The sequence below is a fragment of the Arvicanthis niloticus genome, chromosome 3 (genome assembly GCF_011762505.2).
Source record: "Arvicanthis niloticus isolate mArvNil1 chromosome 3, mArvNil1.pat.X, whole genome shotgun sequence".
NCBI classification, from domain to species: Eukaryota; Metazoa; Chordata; class Mammalia; order Rodentia; family Muridae; genus Arvicanthis; species Arvicanthis niloticus.
This window is the reverse complement of record NC_047660.1, coordinates 3,223,302-3,241,179: the sequence shown is the minus strand read 5'-3', so window position 1 is coordinate 3,241,179 and position 17,878 is coordinate 3,223,302. Positions and strand designations below refer to the sequence as shown.

The window sequence follows — 17,878 nt, the reverse complement described above, 5'->3', positions numbered from 1 at the left end:
TTCACCGTGCAGAAGTGAATACGAGGAAAATGCCCTCATTTATATTTAAATCCATATCTGGTTAAATGTTCAAAATGCATGCAACAGTAATCTGTGCCTGTGTCAGCGGTGTCTGAGGAGAGGGAGGCCAGAAGCAGCCCCCTCCACCCTGCCTCCACTCCCAGATTGTGCTGCCTTATCCCTACACATACATCCTTCTGGGTTTTGGATAAAAGTCTGCTGGCAGTGTGTGTGCACAGACACAGCTCCGCCATACACCGAGGAAGCCCTTTACGACACTGTCTTTATTTCCCGACTCCAAGGGGAATTCTTCTCATCACGAGTCTTCCTCTTCTGGTTTTCACAGTTGTCCACATCATCTACACCTTGTGTTGTGAATGACAGACTATGGTTTTTTCTTCTAATACAGGTGATGCCGCAGGAGACAGACTAGCATGCAGGCTTCTGTAGCTCAAAGCCAAAGGTGTAGCATGGCCCAGTGAATGGGTCCAGCTGTTTAAGAGTTTGCAAAATGTGTCAATCTGTGCTTTTAAAAGATCTGGCCATTTTGAACCCCAAACTTAGAGATGCCTGGTGAGGTCTTTGTTTTGGTAGAGAGCCCATTTCAAAGGCTGATTTCTCTGCTACTAGCCACCAGTTTAGGCAGTAAGCTGAGGGGTTACATTCCCATGTAGACTTTTATAGTCTACACTGCAATACAGAGGACTCCTCTCCACTCTGGGGTTGCCATAATGAAGATATAGAGAACCTGTCAGTTAGAAGGTGTCACGCTTGAGTCAGAGGGACAGCACAGGACTGTGTCAGGTCTCCATGGAGCCAGGTTGCTTTGGGGCTGTGAGAACAACAAGCGGAGGGAAGCCAGAGCTGGCAACATCAAAATCTAGGAAGAGTGTGTCCCAGGGAAAGACAAGGGGTGGGGAAGCCCTGGTGTCCTGAGCTGGGACTTGAACCAGGATCCTAAAGTGATGCAGGTGAGGTTTCTCTGTGTATCCCTAAACACTGCCTTTGTCCTCTCCTTCCTGTGGTTTCTATTTGTTCATTTGCAGCGGTGTCTAGGGTCTTTCATAAACTCGGCTCTGCAGGCTTCATCCCCAGCCCATGCTGTCTTCTCCTGTCAGTACCTTAACTGTAAGCGTCCTTGGCCCGGTCCTTGCTCTAATGCCATGACTTGCCACAGACCTGCCAACTCATAAATCCCCATTTACCTGACATTTTTGTGTCTCTGCTGAGTCTTGGGTTATAAATGAAACATGGGTTGAAGTTTCAGGTGTTGATAGGCATGGTTCCTGTTCACTCGAGGAACACAGCTTCTGATGAGAGTCGAGGAAAGCAGCTACCATGCAGACTGGAGAAGCATTGCTGTTGGGTGGAACGTTGTTTCATAAGCTCATTTTATAGTAAAGTAACGGCTTTCCAGACACATGAGGACACACCAGCTTGTTATGTTTAACAAGCCTGCTAAACGCCTGTCCAAATGGCCATATGCTTCTGATGGACTCGTGTTCCCAGGCTTGTCCTGGCCAACCAGAATTTCCTTTCTACAGCTGAGATCAGTAGAGGGGTCTGAGATTCTGCAAATAGCTCCATGCCGGGCTCTCAACTATCTAATGGCAGAGCAAAGGCTCCAGCCACACCCTTCTGACTTCAGATTCACTGTCTTTCTTTGCAACCCTAGGGATTTTATGCTAGGAAAAAAAGGTTTCTCTATGTCAGAAGCTAAAAAAGGCTTGATTGTTATGATCCATGATAGCCCTTAAAATTTTGTACAACTATGAGAACCACACATACACACACACACACAAGTGTGTGTGTGTGTGTGTGTCTGTGTGTGTGTGGGGGGGTCTGTGTGTGTATATCAGTGATAACGTAGAGAGACAGTGCTTACTCATATGTAACATCAATAGAAACATGAGAATTGTAGTTATAAGTCAGTAGTAACAAATGTTCAGGCTACAGGTTCAATTCTCAGACTCGCCACCAATTCAAATACTACAGTGTATAGCATCGTATGTGCACTCACCATGTGTAATGGCAGATACAACCCATTCCAAACAGCATGTAAAGGGTTGGGTGGAGCTCGGCTCTAGGAGGACTTTATGAGGTCAGAGTGGTAGCTTGCACATTCTCTGAGGAAGAGTGGCCCTGCTGGCGTGGTCACAGATGTCTACCCAGCAGTTCATCAGTCCTTGGTTTGGGTTTGGAGCTCAGGCTTGGGAAGTTGGGTTGTCCTTGCTAAGGTTCTGGTAGGAGGTGGTAAAGTGGGGAATGGAATTACAGCTTCATTCTGTCCTGCTGTCTGCTTCTCTCCCTGTCCATGCCAACCTGGGAGCTAATTTATATAATGGTGAAAACAAATTGTTTTCCCTAAACTGATCTGCAGTATTAAAGGGGACTGTGTAAGTGAACAACAATGTTCAAGTGGGATCCTGACTGTGCCTCCCTCTCTTGACCTGGCTGCTGGGTTTGGGGGTACAGTCCTTTGAAAATTCAGTGAGTTTTACAATGTTTACAGCATGTGCCCTGTGTGTGCGTTGGCTATAACCTTAATGTAAATTCCCTCTAAAGTGGGATGAGCTCAGAGTGTGGCGACATGTGACGGCCTCAACATGCCCTCAGCTGGTGGACTCCATCTCGGAGGTGCCAAGCAGTCTTGATTGTCTAGCCGTAGGAGAAGTATAATTATCTGTATTTTCTTGGACGCTGGAGCCCTCCTGCCTTTGTCCCAGGCAGTGTAACCTTGGGACAGCCAACCCTCATTGTCACCTCCTTGCCAGGCCTCTTGGCAGGAAGACTGGGACACACTGAGCCATTTTTTCCAAGCCTCATTTTCCTAATCTGTGAAATGGAAAGAATAGTGTCCCAAGGGATCGGATATGCTCATGACTACCCATGTAAAGCACAGGCCCTCGGGAAGTGCTGTGCAAGCATGCATTACAGGAAAGCCTGTTTCCCACTCACCGTTGCCATTCTTGTGTGTTCCAGATCTGTAACAGCAGCCATTTTTAAATTGTGATTCATGGTCCTAACTTTTGCACTTTGCCATTCAGCATGCTTGCAGAAGAGAGTCATTTTGCATACCTCTGAAACCAATTGTACAACTCCCCATGCCCCTGCCCCCACTCCTGGCACCTATATTCAACTTACTGTTTCTGAGAATTTACTCCTTGAGACATCTGTGTTTGGGGTCTGCACTATTTACTTACCTGTCTATAACAGGGTTTATTTGACTCACTTCAAGGGTCATCCACACAGCAGACTTTGTCTCCCCGTTTCCTGCCATTTCTGTTGTGTGAACAGCATATCCTGTGCCCTCATTTCTCTTTTGGTAGATATGCGAGTTGCATCCACATCTGGGCTGCTCTGAGCAGTACTGCATGGAGCATGGGTTTGCCGTCACTCTGATACCCAGCTGTGATGTTTCCTTGGCCAGGCTCCCTCAGGAGGGTCATTCACACACCTGCCCAGTCCTGGGGCCTCCATGAGCTCTGCTCAGTTTGCTGTGGAGGATACACAGGGAACTTTTTTCCTCAGAGTACCTGCCAGACCAGGACTGTGACTTTTTTGACTCTGGGTGAGAAGGTGTTGAGTTCAGGCAATTTGAAATCCCACTCAGCCCTTTTCCCTCTCTTCTTGGTGTTTTAAATGCTCAAGTCAGGCACTGTTCTCCCCTCCCTCTCTCTTCTCCTCAGAATCTTGTCAAACCCAGGGCCAAGCATAGGCTAGGTAAACCCTCTACCGCTCGCCCATACCTCCGACCCAGAACGTACTTTTTCCTAGAAAGGAAAATGAAGGCTTGCTGTAGTCTTAAGACGTGGTTTTCAAGGTTATGCAGAAGCAAATGCTAATTATTAAGTTATCAGTTAGAGAACTTGTCCTGTACCTTGTTAGTCAGCAGAGCTTGTCACATGCTCCTTGTGAGTTTACCTTCTGCTGCTCCCTGGTCCAGACACTCTCTGTCCCTGAAGAATCTCTGTGTAGAGCATAGAAGTCTTTATCAGCCTTAAAAACATATATTGTGTGGTCTGTGCCGGAAGTGCTGTTGATCTTGACTTTCTACCTGATGTGCTAGCTGACTGGTATATGGGTTGGAGGCTGGTAAAAGGTAGTTTTGTTAATAGTGGACACTGAAGTGGATACCTGATAGCCAGGAGCGTCCGGCAGAACCTGGCCAGTCTGATAGGAGACCTATCACGGCAGCAGAGATAGAGCTACAGATGGCATGAGCAAGAATAACATCACTTACAGAGGCAAGATGGGCAGATCCTGAGTGTTGCCAGCCAGCCTCGCCTGATGGGTGAGTTCTAAGCCAGTGAGAGACTTGGTCTCAGAAGTAAGGTAGACAATGGTCCTGAAGGCTTCCTCAGACTACCTAAGGTATTCCTCTGTCCACCGTGTGCTTGTGCACCTACGCACACACAGTGTACCTGTACACACACACACACGGTGTACCTGCACACACATAGTACATACACGTACACACAGTGCACCTGTACACACACACAGTGTACCTGCATACACACATAGTTCACCTGAGCGCACACATAGTACACCTGCGTGCATACATCATGCACCTGTGCACCTGTGCACACACATAGTTCATCTGTACACACCCATAGTACACCTTTGCACACACATGGTGCACCTGCACACATAAATGGTACACCTGCATACACACACATAGTGTACCTGTGCACACACACAGTGTACCTATATACACACATAGTATACCTGTATATAGACAATACACCTGCACACACACATATAGTGCACCTGTACACACACATAGTATATCTGCACACACATACATGGAGGAAAACCCATATATGATGACCATGAGAGTTTGTATCATATGGCTTTTGCATATCATGAGGTGTAATTTTTAATTAAATTGGTTTCCCCCCCCACCCCACCCCCAACCAACACACACACTTAAAGCTGTTAGCCTATTTGCTCCAGGACTATATCAAAACGGGCCACAGTCCAGATTTGACTCGTGCACCACAGTCGCCAGTGCCTGCTTGGTTCTATTCCCCTTGGGTAGGTGTTCTCTCATGCAGAAACCTCAGCAGGCAGGTTCAAGGAGATTCTTACCCAGCCCTTCACAATGAGGCTGGGAGCCGTGATCCCCACCTCAGGCCTGCTTAGCCCGAGCACTGTGTTCTGCTGGTTACCTTTGTTGTCTGACCCTAGACCTCCTTATGTGAAGGAGCCACTCCATCCAGCCCAGAGAGCTGGGTGGATAACATTTATTCCCCTGGTGATAGAATGAGCCCAGGAAGGCACCTGGCACATAGTAGGCACTTAGCGCTCTTGGATTCTATCTATCCTTGGGTCATAACTCGGAAATGCCTCGGGCTAACCCACCAGTCTTTAATGAGACATTGTTTCTAGGCCTGATGAGTCTGCCTGATTGGGTATTCATGGGAAAAGCCTGTTTGTTTCCGGTGTCCCTTCTAGCTGGGAGGAAAATGTTGCCTGTGGCAAGTGTGCTTTTGATGGGTTTTAAGTCAGAAACTAAAGTCATTTGGTATGACAGCTGTCCCTGCTGGCTGTCCTTTATTTATGAATAGTCACCTTCCTCACCTTGCTTCTTCCCTGGGGGCTTACTCTGAGGCACGATGAGGCTCTGTGAGGAACATGCCAGGTGATGGACTAAAAATAGCTCAGGACACAGATACCCAGAGCCTGTGGTAAGCTAGGGGCGAGGAGAGAACAGGTCAGCTCTGTCACCACAGCAGGGTCTGACCCTGTGTGCCAACAGGTGGTCCCAGAGTGACAGGCCCAGGTGGTGAGGCTCTCTGCAAGCCAGTATTACATACTTCAGAATTTGCTTAGCGGCCAGGACTAGCTCCTGCCGAGGTTTCCTGGCACATTTTCAGAAATAGAAAATCCATCATAGCCAAATAACATCTGTTAAAGTGAACATTTGAAAGGTAATGATAATTAAACAAGTGACTTACAAATAGATAAAAGATAATACTTGCTATTTTATGAGAGCTGTGGCTGAGGCCCATGGCTGACTCCATCTTTAAAAAGCAGATTTGGGGACGGGAGAGATGGCTCAGTGGTTAAGAGCACTGGCTACTCTTCCAGAGCTCCTGAGTTCAATTCCCAGCAACCACATGGTGGCTCACAACCATCTGTAATGGGATCCGATGCCCTCTTCTGGTGTGTGTGAAGAGAGTGACAGGGAACTCACATACATAAAAATAAAGATTTTTTTTTTTAAGGGCAGATTTGGCTGCTGGGGATGTATCCTAATGGTAGAGTGTAGCATGCACAAGGCTTTGAGCAGCATCCCACCATATTAGTTAATTGATTAAAAATAAGAATCTCAGGGTTAAGGTTTCTAACCATCCAGGTAACCCCTGCCCCGTCCCTTGCACCCCCGGACTCAGGCATGTCTTTATAATGTTAAACCTTGCCTTTATTGTAAAACTTCATTTTTGCATGGATCTGGAACAGCAAGATCTGTTTAAATGTGCTTGGTCCACAGCTGCATAGGCAGAGCCTGTGCCATCATGGACTTTGTGCTTTAGCTTACATGTAGCTCTGCCTTGTCTTTTTTATTTAAAGCTGTTCTTGTAAGTTAGTGTGAACACTGTAATGTATGGTCCAAGTGTGCTCAGTTTCCTGTAGCAGGTCTGTGTTGGGTGCTTGATGTGGTACTCACCTAGCTTGAAAGAAAGTCAGTTAATTTAGCCAGATCACAGTCCTGGGCTGGATGCTAGTTTTGACAGGCCATTAGCCAGGATTCTCCTCATTTGGTGGGAAGAGGGTAAACACGGTTGAGAGTATCTGACATGAAGAAAGGTTATGGAGTGAACAGGTAGGAATGATTGGCAGGTGGAAATTTGGTTATAAATCCCTGTGATCTCATTTGAGTTTTGCAAGTGTCTGCACTTTGATAGCTCCAGACAGCACACTGAGCAAGAGATCTGGAAATGTGTGCACAGAGGCCTGGATTCTCCATTGCAATCCCCAGAGCAGCAGGATGTATTGGCATCTGCAGAAACTAGCTGCAGATGCATACACTCAGGCTTACCCTGGATCAGGAACTCAGGGAGAGTCCAAGCGTGTGTATTTTAGAAAGTTCATGGCCAGGTACAATGGCGCTTGCCTGTAGTTCTAGCACTTGGGAGGCCAATGCAGGGACGTCCCTGAGTCTAGGAGCTCAAGAACCACCTAGTCAACACATCTGAACTCATCTCAAGGACTTAGGGTCTAGCTCTTGTCTTGCTTGTACAAGGTCTTGAGTCTACTTCCCATCTTTGAGCGAGCAGGCCTGGTGGCATACACCTTTGATCCCAGGTTGATCTGTGTGAGTTCAAGGCCACTCTGATCTGTACAGATTGCTACAGGCCAGGCAGAGCTACACAGTGAGATCCTGTCTCATTTAAGGTGGGGGAGGGGCCTTTGTACAAAGGAATTTAAAAAAAAAAAAGCCCTTAGGATAATTTTGACACTCAACTTTGAAACCCGCTTCACTAAACAATCAACTGTGGAAGGTGATGTGTTTATAAAGAGATAAAGAGATAAAGAGAGTATGTTCTGTGGAGGTGTGGGGCAAGGGGATGTCTCAGCGGGCCCATGCTGAGGCATCTCTTCCCCCTGAAGGACCAGCCACACAACGGTATAGTATAGAATAGAGTTTATTCAGGGCATGGGGAGGGGAGTTAAGAGGGTAGTAGAGGCAGAGAGGGAGAGGGGGAGGGGGAGGGGGAGAGGGAGGGAGAGGGGGAGGGGGAGGGGGAGGGAGAGGGAGAGGGAGAGGGAGAGGGAGAGGGAGAGGGAGAGGGAGAGGGAGAGGGAGAGGGAGAGGGAGAGGGAGAGGGAGAGGAGAGAAGTAGAGGCTGGCCATGACCATGTGGAGAGAAGGGGAGGGGGAGGGAGAAGGAGTGAAGGGACAGAGGGATCAAGAGATCAAGAGGGAGAAGAGGGGGCAAGCAGCCCCTTTTATAGTGGGTCAGGCCTACCTGGCTGTTGCCAGGTAACTGTGGGGGTGGAGTTTAGACAGAATGCAAACAGAAGGCATATAAGTTTTGTACTAACGAATTTGTGTGTTTATTATTTTTGAAACAAGGTCTGTCTTTGTAGCCCTAGCTGGCCTTGAAATGTTCTGTTCTCAACCTTTACAGTGTTGGGGATTACAGGCCTGAGCCTCCCCACCCATTCAGAGGATTGTTTTGAAATCTACATGTTTTCGTATGTCGTGCCATGACTTTTGACTTGGTATGTGGACATTTCTCATTCAATTTAAAAATACTTTCAAATTTCTCTTTGATTTTTCTTTCTAGAAGTTAGTTCATTGTGAACATACAGTTTCCCTCATTTTTGATTTGTTGGGTTTTTTAATTAATTTCATAATGGCCGAGGAATGTAGTTTATATAACACAACACTTTTAAAAATAGTTGGCTCATGGCCCAGGACATGACCCATCTCGGTAAGTAGTTTACATGTACACCAGAAGGATATAAACACGTCCTAGCGGCATTTCCGGTGGCTACAGGCCGCACATACTAGCATTCCTGGGTTGACAGCAGAGCTGAGAAAGCCAGTGGCCCAGACGTTGTCACCACGTAATGGTAGCACGATCACGGCCACGTTTAAGGTGGTGGTGGTGCAGACGGAACAGCCTGTAACAGCCCCTGCCTGCCAGGTTAAACATGGGGCAGCTGTGGGGTGCTTGTCTTCTGGATTCCTGTCTGACCTGGCATTTGTCCACCCACAGGTTTTGCTTGTTTTGTTTAACCTCATACAATGTTTTCCCTCTGAGAGGTTAGCCGGTCCTCTCACACCACTCCATCTCTATGTTCTAAGTGGATAAGTATTTAGAAATTGTCTTTTTTTTTTTCCCTGCTGCCTCTGTCACCTCTGGGTCCTGGGCTAGTTTGGGTTGAGATTTTATCTTCCCGTGGGCCTCCTTTTTCTGATTCTGTACCTGGTGACCATGGTTGTCAGTTGAATGTTGGGTAGTATGAACTTGGCCCCGTGATGCTCTCTGCCTTTGTCTTCTCATGTACTCTGTTGAGCTTGTTCTGGGATGCAGTTACTAGGAAACCACTTGGACATTTAGTCTTTAAATCTAAAACTGGTTAGGTGGGTTGCTTCTAAAGTCGGCCTCCTCCTGACTGTCTGGAGGCCCACAGAACCGTGGGCTTTGCTAGCCTGGCTGGTGGGAGTCTATACTATTCCTGGCTTCCTGTGAGCCAGATATTGTTACCCCCAATATGTCCTGAAGGCTTTTCTGGATTGGAGATGGCTCAGTCACACAGGCATGAAGACCTAAATTCAGATTTCTAGCACCTATGGGGAACAGGGAGCAGCTGAGCTGTCAGTAACTCTAGCTCTGAAGTGGGGTTGGAGATGGGGGGACAGTCAGATTCCTGGAACTCATTGAACAGTCAGCTAGGCAGATTGGTGAGCTCCAGATTCCTTCTATGAGAGAAACTGTCTCCAAAAAAAAAGTGGAGCTTGTGATAAAGGATGACAACTGATGTTGGTCTTCGCGTGCTCGGGTGCGTGTGTGTGTGTGTGTGTGTGTGTGTGCAGGGGGGAGGATTATGTATGTGTGTGCACATGTGTGTATGTGTGCGTGTATGTGTATATGTGTGCATGTGTGTATGCGTGCGTACATGTGTACTTGTGTGTGTGTGTGTGTGTGCATGTGTGTGTGTGTGTGCATGTGTCCCTTTAGCGATCATATCCAGCTTATCAAGAAGTCCCATTGGTTTTTAGATAAGAAGGCAGAAAGACTGATGCAGTAGGAACCAAACCTCCTCCTTTATAACGACCTCGCTGCTTTGATAACTGAATTGTTCTATTCGTGAGACCAGCCAAGACTAGCTAGTGAGTCATGCTGGCCAGGTCAGCAGAGTGAGACCGTCTCAGACACACTCATTGAAGAGCATCATTGTCAGTCCTGCCTAATAACACGTCACGTAGAAATCCATTGTTTCATTTACTTGCTTTATTCAAGCGATTGTAAAAATTTTATCACTGTCATAAAAATGTTAAAGTTAGCATTCATTGGATATACATTTTGTATGCACAAATACATGTTTACAGACACAGGTGACCAGATGGAGGAGGAGGAGAAGGGACACCTTCAGATACCTGCTGCAGCACCTGCAGCACAGCTGTGCCAACACACCACCTGTAAATAAGAGTTGTGCCCTGGCCATCTTCAGTGATGACATGCACACATACACATGCACACACATCCACACACACATGTAAAGGCACACACACATGCGTGGACATACCCACACAAACACAAATGAATGTATGTGCAAACACACGCATGCACAGGCAGACATACATGCTCGCACACACATGCATAAACACATGCACACACACATGCAAACACACACATGCAAACATACACATGCAAACACACACATGCAGACACAGACACAGGCACACACATAGGCAGACATACATGCTCACACATGCACATGCACACACACATGCAGACACAGGCACACACACACGCGCACAGGCAGACATACATGCTCGCGCAGACACTTGCACATACCCCGCACATGTAGCGTAGTGTGTTTAGTGCTTGAGGTGGTATTTCCTGGTTGTGATTTGCGTTTCCAGCACAAGTCATTCCTCACTGTCAGCATTTTCTTCTTTGTCTTTGAAATTTTCTCTTTGTAATACCTGTCATTCCCAACATCATTTCACACAGGCCACGTCTGTCTCTTGCTTTCCTCTCACCGTGAGGATTTTAACCTTTCTTCTGTCCTATGTGCAAACATAATTCCTTTTAACTGACCAACAATTCAAGGACAGGTTTTCAAAAGCAATGCACAGACTATGTGCTTAACTTGTGTGTTGTTTTGTTTTTTGTTTTTTGGGTTTTTTTTTTTTTTTTTTTTTTTTTTTTTTTTTTAACGAGGCCAGCTCTTCTTTCTCTGATCTGAACTCTGTGCAGGGAGCATAGAAGTGAGAAAGAGCTAGGACCTGGGGTGAGTGAACCCAGTTCTGTTCATCTGGGATGGACCCTGTACCACCCACAGCTCAGGTTTCTCTCCTGGATACCAGGAGTCCCTCTGGCTTGCTTTGAGGGGTAGATAACTTTAGGTAGTGTGTGAAGTATGATAACATGTGTGTATGTAGATAACATGTGTGATAGTAGATAGCCTGTGATGTGTGACAATCTGTAAGTACTTAGTTCTCCTCTCTTGTCACTCAAGGATTTTATATTTTGTGTATAGGTAACCATATATGGAGACATACAGAAATATATAATATCTGTATTTATCATATATACATACATGTGTATATATATATATATATATATATATATATATATATATGAGAGAAGCATACATATTTCATCCAGCCACTATGTGACCATTCATTAACTGCTCATTTGTTAATATCTTCAGAATAAGTAAATATGATAAAAGCACAAATAAGATAAAGTTTTAGTTTTTTAAAAATGTTTATTTTTATTGCTTTTAAACATATGTAGGTGTGTGTCTGCGTGTGGCTATGTGCGCATGAGTGCAGGTGTTCATGGAGGCCAGGCACACCAGATCCCCTGGAGCTGGGGTTACAGACGGTTGGCAGCTGCCTCACGTGGCACCGGGAACTGAACCTGGGTCTGCTGGAGCTCTTACCTCCTGAATCATCTCAGCAACCCTGAAATTTTTTTTTAAGTTTTTAATTTTTTAACTCTTCTCCATTGCTCTGAGTGTGCATTCTACTGTTGACTGTCCAGCCCTCTTAAACATTCATCTGAACGTAAGAAAGGATATTTTTACATGTTACACGTATATAAGTGGTTTTGCCTACATGTATGTAAGAGTACCACGTCCATGTAGTGCACACAGAAGCCAGAAGAAGGTGTCGGATCCCCTGGAACTGGAGTTACTGACAGTTGTAAGAGCCTTGTAGGTGTTGGGGATTGAACCCAGGTCTTCCAAAGGAGCAGCCAGTGTTCTTATCCACTGAGCCATCTCCAGCCCCTTAAAAAGGTTTTAATGGTCATAGTATCTGCAGGATGTACACTAGCACATTCTACAGAAGGAGTTAGCAGGGCCTGCAGCAGAGCACCTAGGCTCAGTACCCAGCATGCACAAGATGGCTCACAATAATCTATAACTCCAGTCCTAAGGGATCCAACACCTTCTTCTGGCTTCTAGGATCACTGCACATATGTATGTATGCCAGACATACACACAGGTAAAACGCTCGTACACAGAAAATAATACATACATACCACACACCACACACACCACACACACACACACACACACCCCGCACTCCCACAATAAAAGATTTTAAAGGAGGTGACACTGTTAAATGTACCAATCTAGAAGAAAAAAAATGCCCACAACCTCAGATTCTCAAAAATACTTTTCTTTCCGTAGCTTGAAACGGTCTCGAGACCCTTGCCCGTTCTTGCTGACGGTTTGTCCCCATTTGCTCTTTCCCTCCTTAGGTGTGGCTGGATCTCCTGAAGCCCATTGTGAAGCAGATTCGAAGTAAGTATGCTTCATGCTCCCTGTAACAGTTGTAAGGCCAGGTGATTCCTGTGGAGGTGTCTTTTTGTCTGTGGCATGAATCCCTAGAGATACACATTCCTTGTTCCCTGGTGACAGCTTGTCATCACCCACTAATCCACAGACTATTAAAATAACCAACTTCCACCGTTTTCATACATAATCCTTTGGTAATCAAAACCTCTCTTAGAAATCAAATATCATCTTGATTAATGACTAATGCCTGCTATTAAACCCCGGAATAAATGAGCTTCTTCTGTGCTGTTGCTGTTTTTACTGTTCTGTGCTCGGAGGAAGGGTGGAGCCGTCTATTCTTGAATAGACTTGAGGTTTTCTACTCTCCCTTTTCAGAACTTATGAAATCAGAATACTAGCATTATCTGAGGAGAAAGTGTGTATTTGTGAGTGTGATGTATCATGTGTGCTTGATGTGTGTCTGTGTGAGTGTGTGCACATGTGTGTGCGTGTGTGTCTGTGGTTGTATATATATATATGTCTGTGAGTGTGTATGTGGTATGTATATATGGTATGTGTCTGAGTATGTGTGTGTGGTTGTGTGTGTGGTATGTTTGTGTCAGTGTATGTCTGTGTGGTGTGTCTGTGGTATGTATGTGTCAGTGTGTGTGTATGTGCGGTATGTATGTGTCTGTTAGTGTGTATGTGTATGGGCATGTGGTGTGTAGGCTACGTGTCTATCAGAGTGTGTGTGTGTTTGTGTGTTGTCTGTGTGAGGGCATGTGTGGTATGTATATATGGTATGTATGTGTCTGTGAGTATATGTGTGGTTATGTGAGTGTTTGTGTGGTGTGTATGTGTGGTATGTATGTGTCTGAGTGTATGTGTGGTGTGTATGTGTCTATGAGTGTGTGTGTATTATGTAGAAATGGTATGTATGTGTCTGTGAGTGTGTGAGTTTGTGGTATATGTGTATGTGTCTGAGTGTGTATAGTGTTGGGTGTGTGTGTGTGTGTGTGTGTGCGCGCACGTATCTGATGATCGAGCAGAGCTCTAATGTGAATCCGGCCTGCACATTAGAACTGAGAGTGTCAGGGGCCCATGACAACAATAGGAAAGAGGAAGCTTGTCTTCACTCCGGCCCCATGCACCAGCTTATCATTTTCTCTGCTTGGAGATAAGCTGTGTTCTTAAAAGTTGTCCCAGATGGCCCAGATCCGAGGCAGTGAGACCAGAACTGCAGGCTTCAGTTGCATCTGAAGCTCTCACCATGTGTCTTAGCTCACTTTTCTCTGATTAAGAAAGGCCTCTAGGCCACTCCTGTCGGTTCCTGTGGAAGTAAAGATGTGCAACAAAGTGTCTGTGAGGCCTCCTACAGTTACATCTGCTGCTGATCTCCAGTCATTAAGCAATGACTCACACTAAGTAATGAGAGGCCCTCATTCCCTTAATGTTCCCTGATGTTCCCGGGATATCGTAAGGGGAGGGGGGTGGGGCACACTGCCGAGAGCAGCCCCTGTGCCTGCCCAGTGCAGGTAACCAGGACCTACATGTTCATGCTTCTCTCTGTGAATCCAGAAGATTGTCACTTATTCTTGCAAGGATGCATGAGGAGCCCCCTTGTGGTAGGACAGCAGCCATGGTTGCAAAGTCATAACTGGATCAGGCCTGTTACAACCTCAGTGTCTCTTCCATACATTGTGACTGGTCCTATGTGACAAGGCTATCACTTGGCATTGGCACCAGTGTTGTCCTAGCTTTGGGTTCCTCTGGACCTGAACAGCCTCCTGAGTATAGAGAAGGCAGTGGCCTCTCTCTCTCATCCCATCACGGTTCGTACCAGCCAGTGTCTGACTGACATGAAAGGATGCACTTCCCCTCTTGCCTCATGCCGTGCATTCCACCTCTTCCTGAACTCCAGGCTGCCTTTGGAGCTGGTGCCACCATTTCCCCTCATTTTTTAGGGTTAATTTGGCAATATCTCAGGATCCTTAGCCTCAGCGTTTTTATGCTTTGGCTTAAAAGGAAAAAAAAAAAAAAAAAAAAAAGATGTATATGTGGTTTGCACCATGTGCATGCAGTGCTCAAGTAGGCCAGAAGAGGGTGCCAGATCACGTGGGAGTAAAGTTCTGAGCCGCTGTGTAGGTGCTGGGAATCAAACCCAGATCCTCTGTTAGAGCAGCCAGTGCTCTAACCACTGAGCCATTCCTCCAGCCTCCATGCCTTGTCTTTTTTCATAATTTGTACACAGCTGATACCCTCACTTTAGAGTACATTGTTTTTACGTTTTCTTTCTAAACTTGAACATGTGATCACAAAAATTATGTCTTGAAATCAATCAGTGTGTGTGTGTGTGTGTGAGAGAGACAGACAGACAGACAGACAGACAGACAGACAGACTACCTCAGCATCTAGGATGTGCTTGGCAGACACGGAGGCCCCAGGTTTAACCTGGGCTGTTCCTCACTCCTGTCAGTCACTGCACCACTGACCTGTTGCGTTCCTTCCCGATGGCAGCCCCTCTGAGGCTGTCACGCTCACCAACAATCTGAAGTCTCGCCTTGTAGATCACTACATTATACTCTGTTCGGCTTTCTCCATCAGGCTCTTCCAGTCCCCAACTGCTTCCTGATTTTGTTGTAGATCCTTGGAAATGTGCATGAGATTATAAAGGCCGTGGTGGACAATGACATAAACAGGGCCCCAGTTCATCTGTAGTTTCTCTGCATGGCTCAGAGCTAAGACACGTTTGATAAGATGGTGGCAGCCATGCTTTGTAGACAGCTACATACCCTAAACTCTATGAATGCTTTAGTCTCATTATCCCCCCTTCAGATGACCTGAGTCTACCTGTGGATAAAGGTAGCTGGTCTGCAATCAGTGTCACCTGCCTTTAATCCCAGCTCCCAGGAGTCAGAGGCAGGCAGGTCTCCGTGACTGTGAAGCCAGCTGGAGCTACATAGTGAGATCCTCTGTTAAAACAACCAACCAACAAACCAAAAACAGCTGGTAGATTTAAATACAATACAGCTGATTGATTTTAAAACAGTGGTTAAGAGCACTGGCTGCTCTTCCAGAGAATCTGGCTTTAATTCCCAGGACCCAGTGGTAACTCACAACTCTCTGCAACCCCAGTTCCAGGAGGTCTGGGACCCTCACACAGGCAAAACACCAGTGCATTAAATGAACACACAAACAAACAGATAAATCAGGACCTAGGAGGCAGAGGCAGGCAGATCTCTGCGAGTTCCAGGCTAGCCTGATCTACAGAGGGGTTCCAGGACAGCCAGAGCTACAAGGAGAAGCCTTGTCTTGAAAAAAACAAAAACAACAAACCAAAAACACTTTGTTCTGGATGGGGTGGTGGTGGTGATGGTGGTGGTGGCGGTGGTGGCGGTGGCGGCCGGACACTGGAAACCTTGAGGTGATAAGCTGCAGTCTCCACACACCTTACCGGTGTTGTTCTTTTCAGGACCGAAGCACGTTGTTGTTAAGTTTGTTGTGAAATTCTTCCCTCCTGACCACACACAGCTCCAGGAAGAACTCACCAGGTGAGTGGTTGTCAGCGGGTGTTTTCACTAGAGTGTATAGAGGGAGAGTGCACACTAGTCTCTAGTTGACTAAACATGTCCATAGGGTTTATTTGACTGTAGCTCTTAAGTACTTACAGGTTCTACCCTTCTCCCTTCTGTCTGTACCTACAAGACAAAGGAGAAGAGACCGTGTCTTGCTTTAGCCTGGGTTCTTTACAGCCACGATTGATTATGAAGTGAGGTGGCCTTAAAGCTTTTTAGTCATTTTCCGTCCATTACAATCTGAGTCACTTTTAGGGTCTCCTTTGTGAAACGGATTCTGAATTCTGGTAAGAGTGCTTCAGAGGATCAGGACTCCATTCCCACCCACTGGGCAGCTCGCAGCCACCTGTAACTCTAGCACCAGGAGATCTGATGCCCGCTTCTGGCTTCAATGGGAAGCTTTACACATGTGGTGCACACACACACACACACACGGAGGGGGGGGGATTGATTTTATTTTAAAAGAATGCATCTTAGCTGGGCAGTGGTGGCGCACGCCTTTAATCCCAGCACTTGGGAGGCAGAGGCAGGTGGATTTCTGAGTTTGAGGCCAGCCTGAGTTCAGGCTGAGTTAAGTACAGAATGAGTTCCAGGACAGCCAGGGCTCTACAGAGAAACCCTGTCTCAAAAAGCCAAAAAAAAAAAAAAAAAAAAAAAAAAAAGTTTTTTTTCTGTTATGGGGAGGTGACATGGCAGTCTCGAGAAGGATACCACACATGTGTCTCCTATCTCTACAGAGAAGTATTAACCAAGGGCCTTCACACAAATTCAGGTTTTATGAATGAGTGTCCCCCACCTACCCCCACTCACCCACAATCAAGTGACTGAGTTGGAAGTATCCTGAGAGGGCCTGAGCCACCAACCTCCCGGGAACCATAGATAGAGCATCAGCCAGGGCTGAGAACCCACGTCACAGGACACCCAGAGCTAATGACACCCCAGGGCAGTGACTTCGCTGGCTTCCATATCCTGGCTTCTACGGCAGGAACAGCAGTGGCATAAATCTAGGGCCAGCCCCAGCTGTGGTCGGTTGGCAGTGTGTTTTGCCCGTCATTGGGCCCTTTCCTTCTTAGAAAGAGGCAGGAGTCTGGTCTTCCCATCCAAGGCTCTTATTTTACAGACAATTTGCCTCTTTAACTTTAGTGCGCCTCTGTCTTTAGTTTCAGGAGTTTTGTTGTTTTGCCGACTTACCCGTTAAGACTGATGAACCTGCTGGGTGGATGCAGCGGGTTTTATTTTCTGCTTTTGTTTTTGGTTTTCAGCATAAACGAATATCTGAAGATGTGCTTTTTCAGAAATCCCATTCTTTTGGCTTGATGTTAAACAAAATAAGTCTGAGATTTCTATATAGCCCCATTATTGTCCCCAACACAGTTTGACGTCCATGGAACCCACTGTATTGAGTCTCCCACGCTCTCAAATTCCTGCGTAATCAGAAATACCATGATGGTAACTATTGAGGTTTTAGACACTTGCCTTGCCGAATGGTAAGGAGAGGTGTCAGGACACGGGGCTGTGACAGGGCTTTAGGGGAGGACATGCAGACAGGAGCCTAGCACACAGCAGAGCTGCCTGCTTAGCAGGACGTAAGTCAGGCTAGGTTTGCAGTTAGGATGTGGGTCCTCCAGGAATGGCAGGCCACCCGGTTTTTATATAGAAGACTAAGCTGCACTTTACAGCTCAATGGAAGCTTTATTCCTTTCTATTTATTGGTCTGGACATTGAACGCAGTCAGTGGTATGGACACTAGCGCTCAGGCTTCAAAGAGAGAAAGGACCTGACTTGGGGGTACATGTTGACAACAGTCACCAGGGGCTCTTTGTATAAGA

At 46.4% G+C, this 17,878-nt stretch overlaps 1 protein-coding gene across 2 annotated transcripts in view; it reads left to right on the top strand.

The window, feature by feature from the left end:
* The window catches only part of Farp1 (FERM, ARH/RhoGEF and pleckstrin domain protein 1), a 229,758-nt gene that overhangs the window by 154,392 nt on the left and 57,488 nt on the right, over positions 1-17,878 (top strand). For both annotated transcript variants that reach the window (XM_034497328.2, XM_034497327.2), the window contains exons 4-5: positions 12,459-12,501; positions 15,947-16,025. In XM_034497328.2, coding sequence (XP_034353219.1) covers positions 12,459-12,501; positions 15,947-16,025 — 122 coding nt within the window. The remainder of the gene's footprint in view (positions 1-12,458; positions 12,502-15,946; positions 16,026-17,878) is intronic.